This window comes from Bathycoccus prasinos (assembly GCF_002220235.1).
Source record: "Bathycoccus prasinos genomic : Chromosome_18".
Classification (NCBI taxonomy): Eukaryota; Viridiplantae; Chlorophyta; class Mamiellophyceae; order Mamiellales; family Bathycoccaceae; genus Bathycoccus; species Bathycoccus prasinos.
In genome coordinates, this window is record NC_023991.1 from 196,000 (window position 1) to 221,728 (window position 25,729).

The 25,729-nt window shown below is 48.5% G+C and overlaps 11 protein-coding genes across 11 annotated transcripts; 6 read left to right on the forward strand and 5 right to left on the reverse strand.

Moving 5' to 3' along the window:
* Positions 1–183: 183 nt before the first annotated feature.
* Bathy18g01030 lies at positions 184–1,074 on the reverse strand (the record flags this gene model as incomplete). Its single annotated transcript, XM_007508118.1, has 1 exon — positions 184–1,074. The coding sequence occupies one exon, from the start codon at positions 1,072–1,074 to the stop codon at positions 184–186; it is 891 nt and encodes a 296-aa protein (XP_007508180.1).
* Positions 1,075–1,289: 215 nt separating this feature from the next.
* Bathy18g01040 (DNA replication licensing factor mcm5) lies at positions 1,290–3,919 on the forward strand (the record flags this gene model as incomplete). The annotated part of the gene is made up of 2 exons (XM_007508072.1): positions 1,290–1,296; positions 1,497–3,919. 2 exons carry the CDS (start codon positions 1,290–1,292, stop codon positions 3,917–3,919), a joined length of 2,430 nt encoding a protein of 809 aa, XP_007508134.1.
* A 192-nt stretch (positions 3,920–4,111) lies between these two features.
* Positions 4,112–8,187, forward strand: Bathy18g01050 (predicted protein; the record flags this gene model as incomplete). Its single annotated transcript, XM_007508079.1, has 2 exons — positions 4,112–6,208; positions 6,241–8,187. The coding sequence occupies 2 exons, from the start codon at positions 4,112–4,114 to the stop codon at positions 8,185–8,187; spliced, it is 4,044 nt and encodes a 1,347-aa protein (XP_007508141.1).
* A 103-nt stretch (positions 8,188–8,290) lies between these two features.
* On the reverse strand, positions 8,291–10,183 carry Bathy18g01060 (predicted protein; the record flags this gene model as incomplete). The annotated part of the gene is made up of 1 exon (XM_007508040.1): positions 8,291–10,183. One exon carries the CDS (start codon positions 10,181–10,183, stop codon positions 8,291–8,293), a length of 1,893 nt encoding a protein of 630 aa, XP_007508102.1.
* A 683-nt stretch (positions 10,184–10,866) lies between these two features.
* On the forward strand, positions 10,867–12,690 carry Bathy18g01070 (predicted protein; the record flags this gene model as incomplete). Its single annotated transcript, XM_007508137.1, has 1 exon — positions 10,867–12,690. The coding sequence occupies one exon, from the start codon at positions 10,867–10,869 to the stop codon at positions 12,688–12,690; it is 1,824 nt and encodes a 607-aa protein (XP_007508199.1).
* An 88-nt stretch (positions 12,691–12,778) lies between these two features.
* Positions 12,779–13,228, reverse strand: Bathy18g01080 (unknown protein; the record flags this gene model as incomplete). The annotated part of the gene is made up of 1 exon (XM_007508084.1): positions 12,779–13,228. One exon carries the CDS (start codon positions 13,226–13,228, stop codon positions 12,779–12,781), a length of 450 nt encoding a protein of 149 aa, XP_007508146.1.
* Positions 13,229–13,598: 370 nt separating this feature from the next.
* Positions 13,599–14,366, reverse strand: Bathy18g01090 (the record flags this gene model as incomplete). Its single annotated transcript, XM_007508136.1, has 1 exon — positions 13,599–14,366. One exon carries the CDS (start codon positions 14,364–14,366, stop codon positions 13,599–13,601), a length of 768 nt encoding a protein of 255 aa, XP_007508198.1.
* Positions 14,367–14,653: 287 nt separating this feature from the next.
* Positions 14,654–16,204, forward strand: Bathy18g01100 (unknown protein; the record flags this gene model as incomplete). Its single annotated transcript, XM_007508173.1, has 1 exon — positions 14,654–16,204. One exon carries the CDS (start codon positions 14,654–14,656, stop codon positions 16,202–16,204), a length of 1,551 nt encoding a protein of 516 aa, XP_007508235.1.
* A 284-nt stretch (positions 16,205–16,488) lies between these two features.
* Bathy18g01110 (hsc70-interacting protein) lies at positions 16,489–17,765 on the forward strand (the record flags this gene model as incomplete). The annotated part of the gene is made up of 2 exons (XM_007508108.1): positions 16,489–16,776; positions 16,908–17,765. The coding sequence occupies 2 exons, from the start codon at positions 16,489–16,491 to the stop codon at positions 17,763–17,765; spliced, it is 1,146 nt and encodes a 381-aa protein (XP_007508170.1).
* Positions 17,766–18,211: 446 nt separating this feature from the next.
* On the forward strand, positions 18,212–24,680 carry Bathy18g01120 (Mot1; the record flags this gene model as incomplete). Its single annotated transcript, XM_007508135.1, has 2 exons — positions 18,212–21,244; positions 21,615–24,680. The coding sequence occupies 2 exons, from the start codon at positions 18,212–18,214 to the stop codon at positions 24,678–24,680; spliced, it is 6,099 nt and encodes a 2,032-aa protein (XP_007508197.1).
* Positions 24,681–24,740: 60 nt separating this feature from the next.
* Bathy18g01130 lies at positions 24,741–25,613 on the reverse strand (the record flags this gene model as incomplete). Its single annotated transcript, XM_007508177.1, has 1 exon — positions 24,741–25,613. The coding sequence occupies one exon, from the start codon at positions 25,611–25,613 to the stop codon at positions 24,741–24,743; it is 873 nt and encodes a 290-aa protein (XP_007508239.1).
* Positions 25,614–25,729: the final 116 nt, after the last annotated feature.

Consider the following 25,729-nt stretch of genomic DNA (forward strand, 5'->3'; position numbering starts at 1 on the left):
GCGCGCGTGTAAGTGTGAGAGAGTTTTGCTTCAGTCCTTTACTGTGAGGAGGTTTTGGGGCAAAAGGAAAGAAAAATACGAGCGCGAAGAATACGCGAAGGATGAAGATGAAGAGTTTTCATGTCTCTCTCTCTGTGTTTTTGTCTGTGTTATTAAAAGCTTTGCGTGTGTATTTATGTGTGTTTATGAACTGTGTAACTTGCCGCGTTCGTATCGCCAACCAGGTGGTAATGGACAGTTGTTGTCGAGGAGGTATTGTAAACACTCGGTTTGTTTGTTCTCGTGCGCTATTCGTACGGCCTCGGAGTCCCAAGGCGCTTTGGCGGTTTCGTGTAAGTACTGCAAACAGTCCAATTGGCCGGGCTTGGCCGCACACCGATACGCCCAACGGTCAAAGTGCTCAAATTTACGCTCGACAAGATATTCGAGTACGTGGAGATGACCATTTTCAGCCGCCCAAGCGGCAGTACCCCAAGCCCAAGGCGCTTTGACTTCTTCGCGTAAGTATTTGAGGCACTCGAGTTGACCTTTTGCAGCAGCACTTGCACACGCCCACGCATCGATGGGACACTTCTTTGCCACGCAATACTTGACCATTTCCAGATTACCTTGACGTGCGGCCGTATTAATCGTCCTTTCATCCCAATGACACTTTTTCTCCTCTCGCGCCCACTTGAGCAACTCGAGTTTATTCGTTTTAGCAACTCGAGAGCAGAAATATGTTTCGTCCCAGTGTCTCGGCCACAACGATTTATGCTCCCACGCAACTTCCAAAGTCGATATCGATGACATCTCTGCTGTTTTGAACTTCTTTTTTAAATCACCCGCACGAGACGATCTCTTCACCAACTTTCTCGTCTCCGCATTCACCTCGTACAAGAATTTGAGATCCGTTCGATTCAATCTCGGTAAAATATGCGTGAAACAAATATCGTCGCACTTCACGATCAAATCCCACAACACCGATTTGGAGGAAAAACTCTCCCTCTTTTTCCTCCTCGCGCTCGCAGAGTAAAGAACAACACCCCCCGCGACGACGAGGAGGAGGAAAACGAAACGAACGAGCGCGAACATATATATATCTTTGACAGGAGATATTAAAGTTTTTTCTTCTCGCGCATGTGAGATGTGATCTCATTCTAAGAGAGATTCCAACTGCGAAAAAAGAACGAAAAGACAGACCAAAAAAAAAATTCAAAAAGGTTGTCATTTTTCTTCAAAGAGTCACACATATCCTTTGCGCGCAAAAACACTACTCTTTTCGCGGGAGCATTAAGAAGACTCAAGATATGGACGGTACGCTTCCTTTCATTCTTTCTTTGTTCTTTCAATCTCTCGTTTTCTCTCTTTTAATATTTGTTTTGCGTCTCAATTCTCTCGCGATGATTTGCGCAAATGTCCATTTTTGAATATATTTTCCCTATACGAGGAGTCTTATGAGTAAACATCTCTCTCCGTTTCTTACGCGTTGCTTTCATCAAATATACAATTCACAGAAGGCGCGGTGTACCACGTGAACCCGAACGAAGATTTAGACGAGGACGACGAGTTAGATACTCGAAACGGCGGTTTTGATGAGCACGCAACACTCATAACGCCGTCTCGAGCGAGAAAGAAATTCGAAGATTTCCTGAGAAACTTCAGAGGCCATCCGAACGAAACCTCAATCGATGGACAGCTGATTTACAGAGACGTGCTCTCCGAAGGAAGGGTACCGGGGACGATCGATGTCACGCTGGATGATATCATCGCACACGACGCGGCTTTAGCGAAGGCGTTGAGAGATCAACCGAACGTGTATTTTCCAATCTTGGAAGACGCGGTGAAAAAGGTCGCGCAGAGTTTACGAGGCGGCGCCGGAAGAGGAGGAGGAGGAGGAGACGAGGAAGACGAGGAAGACGAGGAAGATCGCGAGGACGACGAGGACGACGACGAGGACGACGTTCGTTCTGCCATCGAGAGCATTCACGTCACCATATCGTCGCACGAAACGCCTCGATCGGTGAGAGGATTAAACTCGAAAGACGTTTCGAGGTTAGTGTGCATTCCGGGGATTGTCATCGCGGCTTCGAGGGCGAAAGCGAAAGCCTCCATCGTTGGCATTCAGTGTCAATCGTGTAAACACGTTCGGTATTTGCAAATTCCGCCGGGATATGCCTCGGCGCAAATGCCGAGGACGTGCGAGGCTGGACAAATGAACAATCAGCAGAGAGGAAACGAGAACGACGACGAGAATAATAACAACAACAACGATAACAACAACAACAGAAGAGGATGCGGATTAGATCCGTACCAAATGCTTCCGGATAAGTGTAAGTTCATCGATCAGCAATCGTTAAAGTTGCAAGAAAACCCGGAGGAAGTCCCGGCTGGGGAAATGCCGAGAACGATGATGTTATGCGTGGACCGAAAGTTGGTGCAAAAGATTGCGCCCGGGACGCGAGTTTCCGTCGTCGGTGTGTACACCATCGGTTCCGGGAAAACAGAAAATAAGAAAAGAGACGCAGCTGGTGGTGGCGTCCAGTTGCCGTACATTCGCGTTCTGGGATTAATCGAAGTCAACGAAGGCGCGCGCGGGAACGCGAAATTTACCGAAGCCGAACACCAAGAGTTTAAAGCTTTCTCGCAAAGGCCGTTTAAAGAGGTCATCTTAGACATTCGCTCGAGAATCGCGCCGGCGATTTTCGGGTCCGAGGATGTTAAAATGGCCGTCGCGTGTTTGATGTTTTCGGGAAGTCGCAAACATTTACCCGACGGCGCTCGTTTAAGAGGCGACGTGAACGTCCTCCTCCTCGGCGATCCGTCCACGGCGAAATCGCAATTTTTGAAATTCGTAGAACGTACCGCGCCGGTGTGCGTGTACACCTCCGGTAAAGGCTCTTCCGCGGCTGGTTTAACCGCCTCGGTCATAAGAGACTCGAACGGTGAGTTTTACTTGGAAGGTGGCGCGATGGTCTTAGCCGACGGCGGGTGCGTCTGTATCGACGAGTTCGATAAAATGCGAGACGAAGATCGCGTCGCGATTCACGAAGCCATGGAACAGCAAACGATTTCCATCGCCAAAGCTGGAATTACCACCATGTTAAACTCTAGATCTGCGGTGTTAGCCGCCGCGAATCCTCCCAGTGGACGATACGACGACCTGAAAACCGCGCAAGAAAACATCGATTTACAAACGACCATTTTGAGTCGTTTCGATTTGATTTTCATCGTTCGAGACGAACGCTTGTACGAACGAGATATGGCCATCGCCGGTCACGTTTTGAAAATCCACTCGAACGGTGCAAATGCGATGAATAGAAACGGCGGCAATAACAGAGGAGGAGGAAATAACGACGAACCTCACTCGGAAGGGAACAAAGAAGACCCGGCGGCGGAGCGCGAACGAAAATTTATGAAAAGGTACATCGAGTATTGCAGAGCGAATTGCAAACCAAGAATCAACGAGCGATCGATGAAAATGTTGCAAGACGCGTACGTGAAATACCGAGAAGAAATGCGAGAGCGAAATAAATCAGGCAAAGGCACCCCGGCGGTCCCAATCACCGTCCGCCAACTCGAAGCCATAACTCGAGTCTCCGAAGCGTTGGCGAAGATGTGTTTACAAAAAGTCGTCACTGAAGAACACGTCGCGGAAGCGCTCCGCCTCTTCGAAGTCTCCACCATCGACGCCGCTCGATCCGGCGTCGCCGGTACCGTCGTCCTCTCCCCCGAACAGCGCGAGGAGTTACAGCTCGTGGAAACGCAAATCCGTCAAAAACTCGCCATCGGCGCCACGACGAGTAAAAGACACTTGGTCGAAGACTTGTCTCGCGTCGGCGTCAACGAGTGGGCGGTCATGAGAGCGCTCATGGTCATGACCCAAAGAGGCGAAATCGTGGAAAGAGCCGAAGGCAGGAGAGTCACCAGGAAACATTAAATAGTTAAATATTTAATACTATTATTGAAAGAGAGCGACATTATCGTGTTCAACGTACTCTAAAGTGACCTTTTGTACACTCCTGTAACAGTATAAATATCCCAATTTTGGATCATCTGATCGTCACTTTTGTTCCACGTTTACGCGCATATAAGAGTGCACACACACGCACTAACACACGAACCCTTAAAAATGTTGTCCACGAACACCAAAGACACCAAAAAGAACGCATCATCGAGTAAAACAATCCAAGTCTTCTCGAAAACTCGCGAACCAATCTTCGGTTCATTCGATTGTCTTTACAAAGAAACTCACGACGTTTCCCCGCTCGGAATATCGAGTTTACCGCAAATAGGCAAGCTCACCATCCACAGAACGTTCGCGATCTTTACGAGTTCCTTCAACGGCACCATATCGAGGAAATTAAAACAGAGAGATTTAGATTCCATCGACGCGCGGTCGAGAATAAGCTTGATCTTTAAAGAGAAAGAACGGGAAAGAGCGAAACTTTTGACAAGAAGGAGCAGCAAGTTGGAAAACGTCGAGGAAAATGGTGAAGACGCGAAGGCGAATACTGCGAGCAACGATGCGATAAAAAACGAGAAAACTTCACGGGAAAAAGGAAAAACGTTTCAGTTACAATTCGTGGACAACACGGAGTGCTTCGAACGGTTGGTGAAGAAGTGGAAGTTGGAGCGCGGGAGGCGGCCGCGGAACGAAGAGAAGGAGGATTTTGCGGGCGGGGAGGAGGAGGAAGACGCCACGACCGAGAATAATACTAATACGAACGATGGAGGAGAGAAAACGAACGAGGATGGCGACGATGATGTTGACTTGAAACGCATCGCGTATAAGCCGGCGAAAGGAGCGCAACTTCGCAGAAACGATTCGACGTTAGACGGAGATTTGGACGATTTGAACGACGAAAGCGCGAGCGCGTACGGAGCCGCGGACGCGCTCATTCGAACGATGGAAACGATGGCAGGTAAACTTCCGTTCGGTGCGGGGAAGAAAGCGAAGTACGCGGCGTATTTTCTCAGGCAACAAATCAAAGCGACGAGACGCATGACGAAGAAATCGGTCAAGTATACCATGCGATACGTGAATCGACGCTCGCGAGAGTTGGCGTTGGCGAGGAAACGGCAATCGGCGAAAAGCGCGGTTTTCCGGAAAGTCGAAGCCGTGGACGTGGAAAAAGAAGTCTCGAAAACGTTGTTTGTTCGTTTGATTCGAGCGAAGAACGTGCTCGCCATGGACGACGGCGGCACGTCCGATCCGTTCACGGAAATCCGTTTCCGCGGATTACAAAACGTTTCCAGAACGATCGAGAAAACGTGCGATCCAGAGTGGGAGCAAACGTTTACGTTTAACATTCCAAACGGGAAACGCGTTTTAGACGCGTCCGATGCGGTCGAGTTATACGTGTACGACCGAGACCAAGCTTTGAATGATTTCATCGGCTACGCCAAACTCGATTTAGAAGGAGAAGAGGTGCAAGACGAAGAGTCGATGAAATTAAACCGCAAAAAAATGTCGAGCGCGTGGAAACGCGTGGACTCAGCCTCGGAAGGAGGCTTGATTGTTCCTTCGACAAAACTTTTAAACGAATCGTTCGAAAGCGAAAACGGCGGCGAAAGTCCTTCTCTCGGGATCTCCAAGGATAAGAAACCGATACCGCCAGTCGCGACGAAAGTTCGATACGATAAACACACGGGTAAAAAATACACGCAAAAAACCATCCATCTCTCCTCTTTGCCGGAAAACCAACAACCGTCGTTCTTCGATGTGAATCATTTGAAAGAAAAGCTGATGTTTTGGGAAGGCGAGAGAAAGTTTACCGGGACAATCACGTGCGAGTATTGGTTCGGGTCGAGACACGACGCGGAGTTTCGAGCATCCGCGCAGCCGAAATTGAGAACCGCGAATAACGAACTGACTGCTTCAATTCAACACTATTGCGACCCGGTGACGGCTTTGCTAAGAGTGGACGTTCGCGCGGGGAGAAATATCGTCAACTTGGATTGCGATAAAGGCGAAGACGGGTCCGAAGGCGGGAGCGACCCGTACGTTGAAGTCAGCGTCATCGACGCCGTCGATCGATCCAAGGTGAAGAAATCGACGCATTACATCGAAGACTCGAGGAACCCGTTGTGGAATCGAACGTTTACGTTCCTGACTTCGCAACCGTATTCAAACACCATGCAGCTTAAGTGTTACGATTACGACGGCGCGACGAGTTTTGACGACGTCATCGGGTGTTATTCCGTTCCCTTTGCCACGAACCTGCCGGTTCCGCGTTGGGCGTGAAAACGCTCCCGGAGTATCGATGGGTCACTTTGAGACACCCGAAAACTGGGTCGGAGAAGAACGAGTTTGGCGTTCCGTACGGGGAAATCGAAGTCAGAGCGTACATCGACGAGGAGTATTTCGACCACTTACACGGTGGAAACGCGACGAGAGCGGTTGGGAAACTCTCCGTGGATATTCTCGAGGCAAACGGGATCGATAAGATTCCGCAAGGCGCGTATTGCGTCTGTAAGATTGGTCCGTATTGGTCGAGGTTGGAAACGGTGAAGAAGACCGAGTTTAGCGGGGAATTAGGTGACGAAGACATGCAGAAAGTATCAGAAGACGACGACGACGATGGTGTTGATGCCGGAGGCGACGAAGGAGAAGATGGTGAAGCGAGGCCTCCGAAACCAAAAGCTCTGAACGACGACGCGCGCCGGGCAAAGAAAATCGCCAAGATGATTGAAAACGCAAACAAGATTCGATGGAACAAACGTTTAATTTACCCGGTCTCTGAACCGTCCGACGAGGTCATCGTCTCCGTCTTCGACGCCGAAAACGACGACGTCATTGGCACGATCAAGTTACCTTTGTCGTGCATGGAAGACGGCGTGCGATACGAAAACGAGTGCGTGTTGATGATGAACGCCAACGTCGCCATCGGCGATATCGTCAAAAATGGCACTTTAACGTTAGCCTTTACGTTTACACACTTCAAAGGCGGCGCTCTGGTTGCTCGAAAGTACATAAAACCAAAGTTACCGGCGAAATGGTACTTTTATCCTCTCTCGCCGAACGAAACGCAACGCGTGCTCAGAGCGCAAAAAGACGTCTTGGTGAAGAAGCTTTTACAAGCCAATCCACCCATACCAGAAAAAGTGTCGCAACACATCTTGGCGTATTCTCAACACACGGTCAACGTCATGAGCATTAAGAGCTCTATTGCGAGACTGGAGAAATCCATGTCCGGTTTCGTTAATTTGCACCAAGGCTTGACGTTTACGTTCTCGTGGGAATCGATTCCGTTGACGGTTTTAGCGCAATGCTTGTTGGTGTTTTGGATTTATCACCCCGAGTGGTTGATCCCATCGTTTTGTTTTGGTTTAGCCATGAACGCTTTGCTGTTATTCCCGGGTCGATATCAGCGCGTGTTGGACCGAATGGTACCGAACGAGTTCCTTTCGGTTGGCATCGCGGCGGCGCCGGAGGACATCGACGACGCGTTGAAATTAAAAGATCAAGAAGATCGAGAAAAAGAGATTGAATCAAAAGATGCGCGCATGGCGGCTAATCTCGATTCGGACGGCGAGGATTTTGACGACAAAGAAAAGGCGGCGAAAGACGCCAAAGAGGCGGAGAAGAAGAAGAAAAGTATGACCAAGCCGAAGGAAGCGGCGACGTGGGATTCAATCAATCCCATCGCGCAGTTGCAAAAACAGTTGGAAGAAGTAAAACTGTTAATCACGCAATCGCAGTCGATCTTAGATCAAGTCGCTGGTGGTGTCGAGCGCTTCATCGGTATCTTCACGTGGGCAGAACCGCGAGTGACGGCGATGACCATTCTCGTCGTCTTGGCGTTGGGTTGGGCGACGTTGTACATTCAAACCATCGTCCGAGTTGGTTTCGAATTGATGACGGGCGTCGTCGCCAAAGTCGTTTTCAAGATTGTCACCCCAGAGAGAGTGAAATTCGCGTGCACGTGCGGCCTCTTGTGGCTCTTACGTCATCCGGCCATCTTTCCGGACGACGTGCGAAGAGCCATCCAAGAAGAAAAGAACGCTCGAATCGAAGCGCAACTCGCCGCCGAGGCGAAGAAAGCGAGCGGGGAAATGAACGCCCAACCGGAAGAGGTTGATTTGGAATTAGAAGAGGCGCTTAAAGACGCGCCGCCGAAGGTGGACTACTTGTTCGACCCGAGACCAATGCCGCCGTTGAATGTATTTTTTAGAATTCCGACGAGGAGTTCGCAGCTCGTGTAGTAGTAAAATTTATTTGTTTATTATCATTATTATTATTAAAGTTATTATTGTTATATTATTACATCACGAAAGAAGAAGAAGTGTATACAACAATTCATACCTATTACGCGTTAAATATATATAAGCTATTACTAACGCCGCACGCCAAGATATCTTCTTCCGGATGCCACGCGACGTGTAAAATGTTCGACGAAAAATCGCTCAAATTTTGGTGATGGTGCGCGTTTGCCAACGAATTCGGCGGCGTTTTCACGCCACCCACGAACAAATCTTCTCGAGTGGTGCCACCGTTGCCGAACGCGCTCTCGCTTCTTCTGGGAGGCATTCTCGACGTGATTTCAGTCGTCGTGCCTTCACTTCCGGATTCAAAAACGTTGAAACATCTCAAATTGGCGTTGTAGGATCCGCTCGCGACGTGTTTGCCGTCGCCTCGAATGCAACACTGAAACTTGTCAAAGATGGAGTCTTTTTCGTATAAATCGCATAAGCGCGGTCGCAAGTGATCGTGCACGTTAAACGTCGCCACCGGCGCTTTCTCCATGTTCACGTCCCACAATTTCAAAGTCAAATAATCTCTCGAGAGAAAGTATCGACCGTCTTTGCTGAATTTCACGTCCGAGACGCTCGCGATGATTTCCGAAAAGAACGACCTCTTTTCAACCGGTTCCGGTTCCTCGAACGATTTCGACGCCGCGTTACAACTCGCGTTAATCCGCATATCCGCTAATCTAATAGTTCCTTTACTCGAAGAATACGCGAAGTGTTGACAATGCGACGGATGAAAACACGCCGAAGTGATGACTTCGGTCAACTCTTCCATGTTTTCCGGTTTGATGTCGACGATGTTAAACGACCCGTTCGCGCGTTCTAGATGCCATAAATTCACTCGCAAATCGTCCGCGGATATGAACGTTTCTCCGTCGCTGTTGACGGATAACGAGTTAATGTGATACGCGTGCGCGTTGGCGTAGCACCGGCGACATCGCGCGTTAAACCCCAACTCGCCTTTCAAAACTCGTGGGATTCTCAATCGATATGAAGTCTCCGAAGACGTGTTCGACGTTGATGTTCCACTTGCTGTTGCGTTATTTTCCTTATTGTTTCTACTATTTTCGTTGTTGTTTCTATTATTACTATTTCCGCCCCAATTATGCGCTCCTCCGGTACTCGTCGTCGTCGTGTTGATAGAATCGTTCGAGTCTCGATTAAACCCGCTCACTGCTTCCGCTCTTTTCTCGAACACTTTCCACAGTTTGATCGTCTTATCGTTCGTGGATAATACAAACCTCCCCTCGTTGGCGCCTTGGTGACACCACTTCAAGGTGTTGATTTTCTCTTCAATCTCGAGCGACTTTAAATAATCAAACTCCGGTTCGTGCGATTGAAACTCGGTTAAATATCGGAACTCAACCTGTTCCGGTTTACCTCCTTCTGCTATTAACTGATGCTGTCCGTTTTTATTCGTATTCTCGCTCGTGCTCGCGTTGTTCTTATTGTTATTAATCATAACCCCGACTTGATCGTCTCTATTATATTGCATCTCCGAGCTCATCTCCTCCATCAAAACGTCCTCCAACTCATCCTCGGGATGTTTCTCTTCTCGCCTTTTCGCGTGCCTCACTCTCTCAAACAAAACAACTCTCCCACCTCGATCCCCAGTCGCGAGCCAATCCCCCGTGCGATCAAACTCCACCGCGGAGATGATGTCCGCGTCCTGCACTTCCTCGTTCGGCGCTCGCTCGCCGAAGACTTGCGAGAAACCCCAGTTTAAGTAATTCTCGTCGTGATTTACTACTGCTTCTGTTGCTGTTCTCTCATCATTCTGTCCTCCTTCGTCCTCTTCAAACTCGTTCGGTGTCCTGTTTCTCCTTTTCTCCGGCGAGGAAGAGGACGCTCGCTGAAACCCTCCTGAACTTAATTTGGTAGCTCCTAGGTCTTCCTCCTCGCCTGTACTGGTCGTTCGGAACGAGAAATCCGCCGCGGCTGTCGACGACATCATAATAACAACACGCTCTCGATACCAAGCGTAATAGGAGTATTAAAACACCTTCTTCAGTCCTCTCTTTTCAAAAGTCTTAAAAGTCTCAGGAAAGCTCGAAGAACAAAGAGTGTTCTTCTTATCTCGACGAAATTTCTCTCGCGTGACGGCTCAGAACTCTTATCTTCCAAAATGGATTTCCAATGTCTTCTTTTAAATCTCTCTCTTCTTTGACAATACTTCTCTCTCTCGCTCTCGCTCTCTCAAAATAGTACGCGCTCTCTTTTAACGCGCTCTTCTTCTGTTATTGGTCGTCGTGTTCTCGTCTCTGATTTTGATACAAGGCATGTATTACACCAAAACGGAGAGAGCGATGAGAGAGAGAAAGGTTTATTAGTCTAACGGAAATTCTTCTGAAGAGCGAAAAAGCGGCTTTTTGAAGAAAAAGTGACAGAGGACACAACGAAAATTAAATTTTTAAAGGAAAAACAAATTGAGTAAGGAGTTACAAAAGTACTTAATAATTTAGGGTTTAAGTGCTTAAGCTTTACTCAAATTTAGCTTTTTGAGTGCTTCGTTCGTACTCCTCAGTGCTTCGTGCGTACTCCTCAGTGCTTCGTGCGTACTCCTCTTTTAAAGAGGAGAGTCAAAGGGAATACAGTTAGACTACTACTACTAAAACACCACACAAAATCATCATAATGGGGCAAAAAGGCAGCGAGAAAAACGACTCCGAGACGAACGAAAGAGAGAGGGAAACAAAAAAGACGAACGAAGAGGACTTTGATGACAGTATATTCGACGTCGCGATTCTTGGCGCCGGGATGTCCGGCGTATCCTGCGCGAGGGAGATTTGTTTTGCATTACATGATGATGATGAGAAAAATGCACGAAAAGTAGCACTCTTGGAAGCGCATTCAACCGTCGGCGGAAGGTGCAAACAGACGAAAAAAATCGCGAAATGGCCGGTGGAGTTAGGGGCGGAGTTTATACACGGTGAAGTGAAGAATCCAGTGAAGGATTTACTCGCAGAAACGATGAGGAGAGAGGAGGATTTGGAGGAGGATTTAGATGGGAAAAAAGGAACGCCGAAACGAATGCAATGCAGCGCGTTCGAGTGGCCGGATCGATACGCGATGAATACTACTACTACTAATAATAGGAACACGGAGGAGAAGGATGCATTATTATATTCTTTCTCAAAAAAATCGATGTTGGTGCTGCGCGACGGCGACGAGTGCGAGAAGAACGATAAAGACGTGTGGAAAATCCACCAACTGTTCGATCGACTCCCGGGCGTATCGAAGACGAGTACTACTACGACTACCACGCATAATGACGAGCCAGAGGAGGACGAAATGTCCTCGCTCTCCGCGTTAGAGTGGCTCAGGGACGTGCAAAAATGTACAGAACGAGAGATACGCGTGGCGGAGTTGATTTACGCGACTGATTTCGGAGCGAGTTTGAAAGATATCGGGATGAGAGAGATTATGATTGAAAAAGAAAGGTGGGAAAACGGAGAGCAATATTTAGTCATGAACGGAGGGTTTAACGAGTTGTTTCGACGCGCGTTTTTGAACGCGTTTCAAAGGAATAGTAATAGTAATAGTAATAGTAATAGTAATAATAGCCCCGTCGTCAACATCGACGTGCGGCTGAACTGGGAGGTGGAAACGGTCGAAAAAGTAGACGAACGGAATTTGATCAAAGTCACCGGAAGAACGACGACGACTGAAACGTCTGAAAAAAAGACGTTGTACGCCAAGAAAGTGGTGGTTTCGTTACCGTTGCCGATGTACAGACCAACAGACGACGACGATTCAGACGACAAAAAGCTCTCGAGAGTGACGTTTCACCCGCCTTTGAGCGAGGAGAAACGAAAAGCTTTACGCGCCGTGAAAATGGGCAACGCGGTGAAAGTTTTGTTGGGATTTAACGAGAAATTTTGGCCGCAAGAGAATTTGTTCAACGTCATATGCGACCACCCGGCGCCGTTTCCGGAGTTTTGGGTCGTGAGCGATAAAGAGAAGACGATTTATTCTGATGAAGACGATAATACTACTAATAATAATAATACTACTAACGAAGAAGAAGAAAGTAAAAAAGAAGAAGTTCGGTTCGTCATCACGTTCTTCGTCACCGGCGACCGGGCGAACGCGATGGCGAAAATCGACCCAAACGAACGAATAGAGATGGCGTTTCAACAATTCGTCTGGATTACGATGCGCATCACAAACGACGACGACGATGGAAGAAAAGAATTCGATCGAATACGCGAAAAGCACTTGAAAACGTCCGAGACGAAAGCGTGGTCCGAGGATAAATTCGCCGGCGGTTCGTACACGCACCCGAGCGTCGGATGCGATCGAAAAACTCGAGACCTTTTGGCAAAATCGGAATGGTCCGACTGCTTATTCTTTTGCGGTGAAGGCACGAACGCGTCCGTGAATCCGTGCTTACAAGGCGCGTTCGAAACTGGCGTCAGAGCGGCGAAAGAAGTGCTCGAGTCGTTGAAGTTACAGTAGTATGTGTATACTTTTTATGATGTACAACGGGCGGCTCTTTCGCGCGATAAAGAGAAAAGAAAACGATAATAAAAGATCGTCTTCAAAATCAACTCCTTTTGAACACGTCCCCTAACTGTCTGTTCAATAAACTCCTCTCCAAACTTTCCACCTCCACTCTTCGTTTCTCGTCTTCCACGTACCTTCCGTATTTCAGCGTGTACGTTTTCGTCACTCTTGAAATCACAAACGTGCTTTCGTTCAAGTCCACTCTCACGCCGCACGCCATCTGATCGTCCGCGAAACGAAACGTCCCTAAATCTTTCCTCGGTGGCGTCCGTTTCGTCACGAGCGCGTACGAGTACGACTTTGTCTTTTTCTTTTCTTCGTTGTTGTTCGTAGTATTACTCCTGATCTTCTCAAACTCCTCTTTCTCGTTGTTGTTACTACTACTCGCACTAGTATTCGAACAATACCATCGATTCCTGCTGCTCCTTCTCGTCTTACTCGTCGTTTTAGAAACAGCGCCTGCATTGAAAGCGCTGCTCAAAGTTCTCATTTTCCTTTGTAGCGCTCTCTACACCGGTAAAACTGATGATGATGATTTGAGCAAAAAGCGTATCTCTGCTTTGGATTAATGACGAAACGTGAAGAGATGTTTCGCGTTTAAAAGAAGAGTATTCGCAAAGTGTTTGTGCGCGTATAAAATCTCAACAAAAGTTTTACTTGCTTTTCTCTGAAAGGAGCGCTTTTTGGTCTCTCTGTCTCTCCGTCTCGCTCTCTTCAACTCTCTCTTCGTAGTTAGTAAAAGATCGCACGAGACGAGAGATTTTGAAGCTTTTGGGGGAAAATATCTCAAGGCGAGAAAAGGTTTGAGTGAAATTTTGCTCTCATTTTTTAGTACACGAGTTTCTTTCGCGTTTGTTTATCTACGATGATGATGATGATGATGATGATGACGACGACGACTCTTGTTGCGCGTGTAGTACTCCATGTTCGTATCGCCAACCGCGTGGTAATGGGCAGTTGTTGCCGAGGAGGTATTGTACACATTCGGTTTGTTTGTTCTTGTGAGCGTGGTATACGCTCCAATAGTCCCAAGGCGCTTTGACTTCTTCGTGTAAGTATTTGAGGCACGCGAGATGACCGTTTTCGGCAGCATTTGCACACGCTCCCGTACCGATAGGACACTCATTTGCAACGCAATACTTGACCATTTCCAGATTACCATGTTCTGCGGCCCTATTAATCGTCCCTGCACTCCACTCACACTTTTTCTTCTCTCGTATCCACTTGAGCAACTCGAGTTTGTTCGTTCCAGCAGCTCCCTTGCAAAACCAGGGTTGATCTACCACGTTTCCTTCTTCATCTTCCTCTCCCCATCTCGAATGATTCCACGCCCATTCCAACGTCGAAATGGATGAACATTCGTGAACATTTACACATAATTTCGATACGTCTACCCCGGCATACTTAAGTACATCCAAACTCTCTGTATTCACCTCTGAAAAGAAATATCGATCCGTCCCATTCAATTTCGAAATCACATGCGAGACAAACACATCCCTATGATGCACCACCAACCCGGTCCACAACTTCGTCGGACCAAGCTTCAACCGCTCCGTATCCTTCGCGGCCTCTTCTCTCTCCTTTTTCTTCTTCCTCTTCTGCGCTCCCGAGAGTTGCTTCTTCCCCATTATTACGAGTAAAAGTCGTATTCCTTTTCTTTCCCACACACCAAAAGCATGTGAGGAGAAAAAAAATTAAGGCGTTTTTTAGTCTTCTCGTAAGGGGAAAGAAAAGAGACAAAAATCGCGCACACTAAATTAGGTATATCTTTTATACTCCTTTAAACTCTGTTTTAAAGAACAACAACAATTCAGACACAAACGAGAGAGAGAGTCAGAGAGCAGGTTTCTTTGCTGTTAGTATTGTTCTCGATATTCTCGTTCTCATCGGCATCGCATCAGAGAGAGAGAGAGAGATGGTGTTGGGGAACCACAAGAAGAACACACCGGCGGATTTAAACACATTTTTCAATTCACCTTTGTTTACCACCGCGAAGACGAGGAGTAACACTACTAATATTACTACCAATGAAAACGACGAAAACGATTATGATTTCTCGCGTTGTTTCCCGTTTAAACCGTCGCCGAATAACGCGTCGAAACCGGAGACGAAGAAACGAAAGAGTTTAGTAAAAGAAGAGGATGTGATTATTACGACTGAGAGAAAGAAGAAAAAGAGGAAGTTTGAAGAGTTCGCGAGCGCCGACGACGAGCGTCACGAGGACACCATTGTCTTTCCTTTCGTCGCGAATGCGTCGTCCTCGTTGAAGAAACAGAAGAAAAAGACAAAGTCTGATGCGAGTGGTGAAGAAGAACGCGTCGAGGACGACGTCGCGAGGCCATCAGATCCTCCTCCAAATGGTGTTGGTTTCGCAAAAGGCGGGAACGCGAAAGAGCAAACGATAGAGAAAATGGTCTTCGATGCGAGTAAGACGACCTTTACGGACTTCGACAAGAGGAAGAAACCGACGACGACGACGACGAAAAGGTATAAGAATTTTAGTAAAGGAAACAACAACAACAAAATCGGGAGTAAGAAGAAACCGCCGCCTTTTGCGGCGGCTTCATCGTTTAACGTCGCCGCCGCGGTGGCGAAGAAGAAAGCGCAAATAGAAGTTTCGGCGAAGAAAGCGCAAGAAGTCGGGTTCGGGTCTTCGGCGAGGAAGCCAGCGGCGGCGTATTCCGGGATCGTATCGTCAAACTCGGCTTCGAAGAAAGGAGTAGGTTCTTCGGTTTCGGCGGCGAAGAAAGAGCGCGGTAAAAGGAGTAGCGGCTTTAGCGGTGCGTCGTTCGAAGTTCATCAAAAACAACAACAACAGCATCAACCGAAAGAACAACAACCGAACGAGTTTCAGAAAATGATACAGAAAGCGCGAGAGAACTTGAGAGAGAGTTCAAAAAAGGGTTTACATTCGCCTCAACCGGCGGCGGCGGCGGTTTATCATCGCCCCGTTTTCGTCGCCGCGCAAAATTCGGGCAAACACCAAAGGTTCGCCTCGCCGCCATCAATACCGAAGAGTAAGACGAATATAACGACGACTCCTAAGTTCCCAATCAACCAAACCTTCGTCTCCGCAGCACAAGCGATGAATCAAAACAATAACAATAGCAAACAAGAAGAGCACCACCACCACCCTAATAATAACAATAACATCGTCGACATCGTCGCCAGAGCGAAACAAAAGACGTATTTACCGTCCACCGCGGAGAAAGCGAAGAAGAAAGCGAAAGAAACGTACGAGAAAAAGCGCATCGACGCAGAAAGAAAAGAAAAGCTCGGGCAACTCCGCGAGTTAGACGAGACTTTATCCTCAAAAACGAACATCATCATCGCGCCGAAAGACGACGAGAAGAGTGAGAAGAATAAGAGGAACATGTACAACAATAACAACAACAGAGTGTTCGGCGGCGCCATGACGAAGGCGCAAAAGGCGCACATGGCAGCCACGGAGTGGGAACCTTTATGATGATGATTTCATCATACACCTACCACCAACACCAACAGAGACGAACACTACGACTGCTCACAACCGAGAGCAGAGAGACACAGAGAGAGAGAGACTCTCATTGAAATGTGAAGAACATTTCCATCCGTCGTGTATTTTATAAAGAGAGAGAGCAAACACAAGAGCTAAAACCTAAACCCTAAACGTTCCAAAAGGCACCCCTCAAAACACCTATAAATACCACACACTCTTGAGCGCGCAAACGCTAAGTTTTGCTTCCACTAAACGAACACTACTCAAATATAATGTCGTACAAACCACACCTCCCTGAACTCGTTTCGGATTTAAAATCCAACCCGTCTCTCATCCACGAGCACGAGTTTCTCGATTTGAAACGCGTTTTGGAAACTGCATTTGCCTCCACGTTTCCCCCAAAATCGAATCAGAATACGACGCCTAATGAGGATGTTGAGGAGGATGTCGACATCAAAATCGAGGACCCAGATATCGTCGGACCAGAAGTCGAACCGGTGGACCCTCCTTTACTTTCGGTAAAGGAAGGCGAAGAGTTGAGCGAAACGGACATGAATTCGGTACGAATGTGATGAGATATTTAATTGTTTTGTGCTTCTTTTCTTATTGAGAGAGAGACGCCTTCGATGTCGATATGTTCTAACTCACTGACATTCTCTTTTAAACCACAACACTTTTCTAATACTAACAGATGATGGAAGCGAAATCGAACGCCTCGCAGGCGTTTTCAAACGGCGATTTTGCCTCGGCTTTGGAAGAGTACACGAAGGCGTTGCGTTTACAACCGACGTCGGCGTTGACGTTTTCGAAACGAGCGGAGTGTTTCGTGAAACTGAAAAGGAATAAAGCGGCGAAACAAGATTGCGAGCAGGCGCTGAAGATCAATCCGGATAGCGCGAAGGCGATGAAGGTTTTAGGGACCGCGCAGAGGTATTTAGGCGAGTACGAGGAGGCGTGTAAGAATCTTGGTCAAGGGTTGGCGATCGATTTCGACGAGGAAAGCGCCAAGGTGGAGAAAGAGGCGGAGAAGTTTTTCCACGAAATCAGAGTGGCAAAATCCAAAGAGAAGGCGAAAAGAGAGCAAGAAGAGAAGAAAAAGATGGAAGAGAGGAGGAAGGAAGCGGAGGAGGCGATGAAGAACGCGAACATGGGTGGCGGGAATGGCGGTACTCCGGGAGGGAATCCAGGCGGTTTCCCGGGAGCCTTCCCGCCTGGAATGGAAGGTTTGATGAACGACCCGGAAATGATGGAAGCGATGATGAATCCAAAAGTGATGAGCGTGTTGCAACAAGCGCAATCGAACCCGGGCGCGTTGATAGCCGCCATGAGCGACCCGGAAGTTGGTCCTCTGTTGCAAAAAATCGTCGGCAAGATGGGCGGAAGCATGGGCGGCGGCGGCGGCGGCGGCGCGCCCGGTTTCGGGAACTTTTCGGGAGGAGGCCCAGGAGGAGGAGGCTTCGGCGGCGGACAACAACCGACGAGTGAAAATCGCTTCACCGAAGAAGACGCCGCGCCGCACAGACCCGCCACCGTCGACGAGGTCGATTAATAAAATAGAAGAAAAGAGAGATAAAAACTTACGCGAAAAGGAAAGAAAATTTTCATTCACTATTCATTCGCGGTGAGAAAGAGATTAAGAGAGAGAGAGAAAAAGACGAGACGATTGAGAAAACGATCGAGAGAGCGACAAACAACATCAACGTCGTTCATTTCGTTCCATTTTGTTGTTGCAGTCTTCTTTAAAAGTATAAAAAAACGCACGACTCCCAAAGCTCAATATATACGTACGACGCTTAAACCCGCAAACATCTCGAGACCTTCAATGTCACCTCCTCGATACAATTGAATCAAAATTCATCGCCACAGAGACTCTGCTTCTGTTGTTTTGTCTCTGGGTACCTTTTAAAGCTGATATTTACGCGCTCAAATGTTCCTAGTACTCCGTTTTCGAGAGTCGAACATTTTTCAGACCAAAATGTCTTCACTTTTCCCACCATGACAGACACATCGAACAAGAAAGGATCGTCCTCTCGCTTGGACCGTTTACTCAAGCTCCTCGAGTCCGGGTCGACATCTCAAGCGCGCGCGCAAGCGGCGGAGCAAATCGGCGAACTCGTTTTACAGTCCTGCGCTTCCTCGTCTTCAAATACTGGCGGAGAAGGGAGCAAAGTACACGTAAACGCGGGGATGTTGCCGACGGTTTTACGAAAGGTTCGCGAATGTTCGCGCGCGAAAGAATGGGAGACGAGAGTCGCCGCGGGGAAAGCGATGGGGGCAATCGCGAAGAATTTACGAAGAAAAGAGTCGTCTCTGTATCTAGACGAGGCGCAAAGCAACGATTTCGTCCCGAACAACGCGTTCTGCGCGAGCGCGAGAGATGTGTGCAAGATGGAATTAATTGAGTACGAATTGGTGCTGGAAAAGGTCGCCGGCGAACGCGCGAACCGCGCGAACGAGCAAAGGACTTCTGTTTTGGATGAAGAAGTGAAGGAAGCGCAAGATGAAGTCACACAGATTCTCGATTTGAAACTGGAAAACTTTGACATAGAATCTGTCTTGAACAAAGGGATCGTCTTATTATCCTCGACGGGAGACGAGTGGTCCAACGCCGAGAGAGGACCGGGGACGAAGACGGAACGGCTGGAACGAGCGAAGATGAATTTGAAAAAAACGCTCGGGATGGAGCTCGGGAAAGAAGCAGCCGCGTTCGGGTTGGATAGTAAAGCGATCGGGGAAATGGTCACGGAGAAAGATTTAGTCGGAGACGACGACGATTTTGAGAGTCTCGATAAGAAAAAGAAGAAAGCGGCTTCGAAGAAGAGGAAGAAAGGGAGCGCGGATGAAGACGATATTGAAGTGAAGAAAGAAGAAGGCGCAGCAGCGCGGTTGGTCGATTCGTTAGAAGGAAACAACGGCAACGCGGAAGATGATTTTGACGAGGAGAAGTTGCGAGCGCAAGGAATGTCCGCGAGAGAGGTGAACAAATTAAAACGCAAGAATAAACGGTTGCGCGCGGCGGGGAAGACGGTCGTGAAACATCATCAAAGCGATGACTTTAAGGACGACGACGGCGAAGAGGAGGATAAGAAAAAGAAATCAGCGACAAAAAGTGGTGGCGCGAGCGCGGCGGATGTCAACGAACAACAGAGAAAATACGAAGAGATGGAGGAGAAACAAAGGCAAGAAGAGGACGAGGAAGAGGCGCAAGAAATCGAAGCCGGGTCGTGGCCGTTTACACGAACGTGCGAATTCTTAGCGTTCTCCTTATTTAGCAGCCGCTGGGAGGACAGACACGGTGCCGCGGTCGCGTTGAGAGAGATTTTGAGGTACCAAGCGGAATGCGCGAACATTTTCATCGAAACGTTCGATACGACGACGACAAGTGCTAATTTAGTAAAAGTACAGCCAGGAACGGCCGAAGCGCAGATGCGCGCAAACTTTTCGTGGTTGGAAGACATATCGGTGCGTCTGTTGTGTGTCTTAGCTTTAGATAGATTTGGCGATTTCGTCGGCGATGGGGTCGTCGCGCCGGTTCGCGAAACCGCGGCGCAAGCTTTAGGCGCGTCTTTGCGCGATTTACCGACGCGAAAAGTTTTCGATATCGGTGAAGCGACGTTGACTTTATTGAAACACGAAAAAGCGTGGGAGGTCAGACACTCCGGATTGATTGGTTTGAAATACGTGTTCGCGTCTATTCCGCAAGGCGAACAAGTCAAGATGGACATGTTGGCGCAAAAGTTACTTCCATCGGCGCTTCCGAGATTAATCCTCGCCTTGAAAGACGACGACGACGACGTGAGAGCGGCGGCGGCGGAAGCAGCTTTGCCAGCGAGAGAGTCCTTGAATCCTCAGCTTTTGAGAAAGAAAAAAGAAGACAACATTGAATCAGATGATGATGGTAATTTGTTCAAGGTGTTTTTAGAGACGCTTTGGAACGCTCTGTTAGAATTAGACGACTTATCACCAAGCGCGAGACCAATAATGAGCTTACTCGCGAAGCTCTGCGAGAAGAAAGAAACGAGAGACATGTTCAACGTTGCTGAAGTCGCGCCTCGTTTGTGGCCGTTTGCTGCACACCCGATTGCGAGCGTTCGCGAAGCGACGTGGCAAACCATTTCGGAGTTGAGCGGAACGCTCTTGGAAAACGAGTCCTTCGTCGATGTGCACTTGGCGGATTACATGACTTTAGCTTTGCAAGGATGCGCTTTAGACGAAGACGATAATGCGTCTTTGGCGGCAAAGAAGGCGTTTTTATTGGTTCTTGAATTGTCCGGCTTCGATGTTGGTAGTAATAGTAGTAGCAGCGATAGCAAAAATGTGGCGCTCGAGGCGGTAAAAAATACGCGAAGAATTATCCGCCTCAAAGTGGCGGAAATTTTCAAAGTGAAATCCGACGCATTTTTGAAAGTCTTGAGTGTCCAAGTGAACCGAACGTGCGACGCGCACTACATATTAGTGAAGAAACCGGCGAAAATGACGGGCGAAGCGCGAAACGTCGCCGCCGATTGGCTCTGTCGCACCAAGACGCGATTCTTAGGCATCGAGTGCGTGGCGAAAGCGTTGGTGTCTTTGCTTCCAACATCGTCGTCATCATCCTCAGAATACGCGGAAGAAGAAGAAACGTTGACCTTGTTCCTAAACGATAAAGTGATGGCGTTATCGAAGCATGGCACCGCCGCCGCTCGAGGCGCCGCGTTTCACGTTTGCGCAAACTTTCTCGAAACCGCCGCGAAAGCTGCGTCGATACAAAATACAAGTTTCGAGTTTATCGAAAAGAAATTCAAACCGCTTTACGAAGCGCGCGTTTTCGAGGTACTCGCGTGTGCCAATCCAGCGTATCCGTCCGCACCGAGTCCATTCCCGTACGACGAGGCGAAAGCGTTGCAAACGTACGTCAAGAACGAAACGAAATCCTTGTTGCGCGTGTGTTTGCAATCGAACGTAGCGATTGAAGGCGAGATTCCATCGCCAGACGCCGACGGGTTCGGCGCGGCGAATGCCGTGCAAGTCATGGAAACCGTTCCAAAGGTATGTTTTGTTCTTCTTTTCCTTTTTTTACTTCGTCGTCGTCTTTGTCTTTTGTTCTTTTGACCCTCCTTCCGGATTGGCTGAGCTTCAAAACCTCGGCGTAACAGACGGCGAGCGGATTGAGCGCGTAGAGTAGTTTTTTACAACAACTAAACGCGCTCGAAATGTAAACGCTCGCGTCTTTTGCACGGTCCGAATATTAATCATCGATTGTTCGAGAAACAGGTTTCTCCGGGCGAGCTCTGTGCCTGGCGAGAAGTAATCTCAACAAACATTTTTATTTTTTGTACTGCGACGCATTTCTCGAGAGCGTCCTTGAATGCTCAAACTTACCGTCATCTTACTCCTTTCGATTGAACGACATTTACAGACGACAAACGCGAACGTTGAACGCGCGCGATCTGCGTTAGACGTCTCCGCCTCGCGCCTTCGCGAGACGGAAATGAAACTGCACCAATCCGTGCTCGCCGCCGCCGCTGCTCTCGCGGTTTCGTTTCAACGGCTCCCGCAGAAACTCAACCCGATCATCCAGCCGTTGATGGCATCGACTCGACGCGAAAGAGACGAGGCGTTACAATCGGAAGCCGCGAAAGCGATTGCAAAGTTAGTGAAAAGAGCAATGTCAAGAGAGAAATCACCGAGCGGGAAAATATGTTCCAACATTTTTCTAATGGCGTGTTCGTGTCCGGAAACGACGCCGATTGCGACGGAATCTGGAGAGATGAAGAAGACATCCGCGACGACGGAAGGCGTCGGCGTTCAGACGACGAAAACGACGAAAATTTCGAGCGGTAAAAAATTGGACGAAAATGCCACGGCTGCTGCGGCAGATGTGAATATCAACGCAGAACTACCGGAAACCGCGATTGCGGCGAGAGGCGGCGCCAAAGCGCTTCGCGAATTTTGCCGAGAGTTTGGCGACGAGGTTTTTACCGAGTTACCGGCGTTGATGAAGCCCATCAACGAGTCGTTGGATTTAGTCAAAAACGAACAAGAAAAACAAAATCTCGAAGCGTCTGTTCGACAAACGATATCCAACAGCTGTCGCTGCGTATCTGTCGTTGCTGGAACGTGCACGCAATCCGCGTTTGATGCGCATTTGCGCCCGTTGCTGAAAAAAATCTTTGCCGCCGCGTCTTCCTTAAAATGTCACAGCGTTAAGACGACTGCCTCGAACGCGCTCGCCGCCATGACGACTGCGCACCCGGACGAGACTTTACCGGAAATATTAGCCTTGTTAGCGCCGGCGTTAGAAGGTGGCGATTTAGAGCAACACGCCTCGCCGACGGCTCGATTAGGCGCCGCGTTCGTGGCTTTATCCGTGACTGAATCTGTTCCAGATTCAGTCATCGCGCCGTACTGCGTGTTACTTCTGGTACCGCTCATGTCTCGAATGTCCGATTCGAACGTTGAAGTGAGAACGGCGGCGACCAAAGCGTTCGCGGCGTTAGTGCCTCTTTTACCACTCGCGCGTGGTTCCGTGGCGCCGGAGAAACTCTCGAAAGAGCAAAAGAAGAGAAGTTCAGACGACGGCGCGTTCTTGGAAGCGTTACTCGACAACACGAAAATCGCAAACTTTGAGTTACCGTTCAAGTGCAAGTACCAATTGCGTCCGTACCAAAGAGACGGCGTGAATTGGCTCGCATTTTTGCGAAGATTTAAGCTCCACGGCGCTTTATGCGACGACATGGGCTTAGGTAAAACGTTACAATCCACGTGCATTTTAGCCTCGAGTACGTGCGAACGCCGAGCGAAAGGTTTACCGACAATGCCACATTTGATCATCTGCCCACCGACGTTGGTTGGCCACTGGGCGCACGAAATCAGCATGTACACCGAAGACCCGAACTTACTCTCCGTGTGCGAGTACCAAGGGTCGCCGCAGGAAAGACTAGCGTTACAGAACGACGCGAGGGCAAAATTCGACGTCGTCGTCGCCTCTTACGACAGCGTTCGCGCCGACGCGGAAAAATTCTTTCATGTAGTCGATTGGTGCTATTGCGTCCTCGACGAAGGGCACGCCATTCGAAACCCGAAATCGAGAGTGTGTGTCGCGGTGAAACAAGTCAAAGCGGAACACCGACTTTTACTCTCCGGGACGCCGATTCAAAACGATGTCGTCGAATTGTGGTCGCTCTTCGATTTCCTCATGCCCGGTTTCTTAGGCACCGAACGAGAGTTTAAAGAAAACTACGGCATCGCCGCGGCGAGGTCGAAAGCGGCGAAAAAAGGCGGTGGCTTAACCGAACAAGGCGCGTTAACCGTCGGGAGATTACACAAACAAGTCATGCCGTTCGTTCTGAGACGAACGAAAGATCAAGTGCTGAAAGATTTACCGCCGAAGATTATCCAAGACGTGTTTGTCGATTTAACCGCCGCGCAAAGACGTTTGTACGATACGTTTGAAACGAGCGGGGCGAAGGAGGATGTCAGTAAAGCGTTGAGTTCTGGAGCAGGCGGAGCGGACAACAGTGGCGGCAATGGCGGCAGCGTGCACGTATTCCAAGCGTTGCAATATTTGCGAAAGTTGTGTTCGCATCCTAGATTAGTCGACGGATCTTTGAACGAGAAATCGAGCGCAAAGTCTGTCGCCAAACGCATCGCGGATGGAAGTGATAACGACATGAACTGGAGTCCCAAGTTTGAAGCGTTGAAACAAATTCTGTTGGATTGCGGCATTGGCCGCGACGCGTTTAACGACGACGAGGAAGGAGGAGGAGGAGGAGCGGATGATGCCGCTGCGAATAAAGGGAATCACCGGGTCCTCGTGTTTGCGCAATTAAAATCTCTCCTCGATTTGGTCGAAGACGAACTGTTTCAATCGCACATGAAGGACGTCTCGTGGCTTCGATTGGACGGTTCCGTTCCCGCGCACGAACGCTTCAACGTCGCAAGAAAATTCAACGCCGATCCAACCATCGACGTGTTACTCTTAACCACCCACGTGGGAGGTTTAGGCTTAAATCTCACCACCGCGGATACCGTCGTCTTTCTCGAACACGACTGGAACCCGCAAAAGGATCTGCAAGCGATGGATCGCGCGCACAGATTGGGTCAAAAGAAAACCGTCAACGTCTACCGCATCTTAACGAGAGGCACGATTGAAGAAAAAGTGATGAGTTTACAGCGCTTCAAACTCGACGTCGCCAACGCCGTGGTCAACGCCGACAACGCGAGCATGAAAAGCATGGACACAGGCGCCATGCTCGAGTTGTTCACCGCGGAGAAAGGTAAAAAAGCGAAACTCGAAGCGGAAAAGAAAGAACAAACTCAAGGTAAAGGAGAAGGAGGAGGCGAACAACAACAATTTCAACAACAATCGGCGCCGATGAAGCAAATCTTGAACGGATTAGACGAACTCTGGGCGCAAAGTCAATACGACGAAGAATTTGACGTCGAGCAGTTTCAAAAGACCTTCTCTTCTGGTAAGAAGTAGAAGTTAAAAGAGAAAGATTGTAATGAATGTGTTTTTCTCTTTTTCCTCTTTCAACGATTATTAGCGCGATGTGTATAGTTTTCCACCTTCGTAAGACCAACCAGATGGTAATGGACAGTTGTTGTCGAGGAGGTATTGTAAACATTCGGGGTGGTTGTTCTTGTGCGCTTTTCGTACGGCCGCAGAGTCCCAAGGCGCTTTGGCGGTTTCGTGTAAGTACTGCAAACAGTCTAAGTGGCCGTTCTCGGCTGCATTTCGACACGCCTTTTCGTCAAATTTATCATACTTACGCTCAACAAGATATTCGAGTATGTGGAGATGACCATATTTAGCCGCCCATTCGGCAGTCCAAGAATTCCAAGGCGCTTTGACTTCTTCGTGTAAGTATTTGAGGCACTCGAGATGACCATTTTCGGCAGCACGTGTACACGCCCACGCATCAATAGGACACTCATTTGCAAAGCAATACTTTACCATTTCTAGATTACCTTGTCTTGCGGCCGCATTAATCGTCAATTCATCCCAATCACAATTTTTCTCCTCTCGCGCCCACTTGAGTAACTCGAGTTTATTCGTTTTAGCAACTTGCCAGCAGAAACATGGTTCGCCCGAGCAGAAATCTATTTCGTCCCACCATCTCGGCCACAACGATCGATTCTTCCAAGCAATCTCCAAAGTCGATATCGAGGACATCTCTTTGACTTTAAACCCCTTTTTCAACTCCCCCTTGCGAGAGGATCTCTTCACCAACGCTCTCGTTTCATCATTCACTCTGTCCAAGAATTTGAGATCAGTTCCATTCAATCTCGGAAGCACATGAGTGAAACAAATATCGTCGTTCTTCACGATCAAATCCCACAACCTCGAATCTCTCAAAATTCGTCTTTTCTTCCGCTGCGCTCTCTTCGTCGCTCCGTTTCGCCGCGTATTCATCATCATCGATACTCTCTTTCGTTCGTCTGTGTGTCTCTCTCTGCGCTCAATGTGATGCGATTTTTATTATTTTTTAGATATTTTTACTAAAAAGTTTGAATTTGAAAAGACGTTAC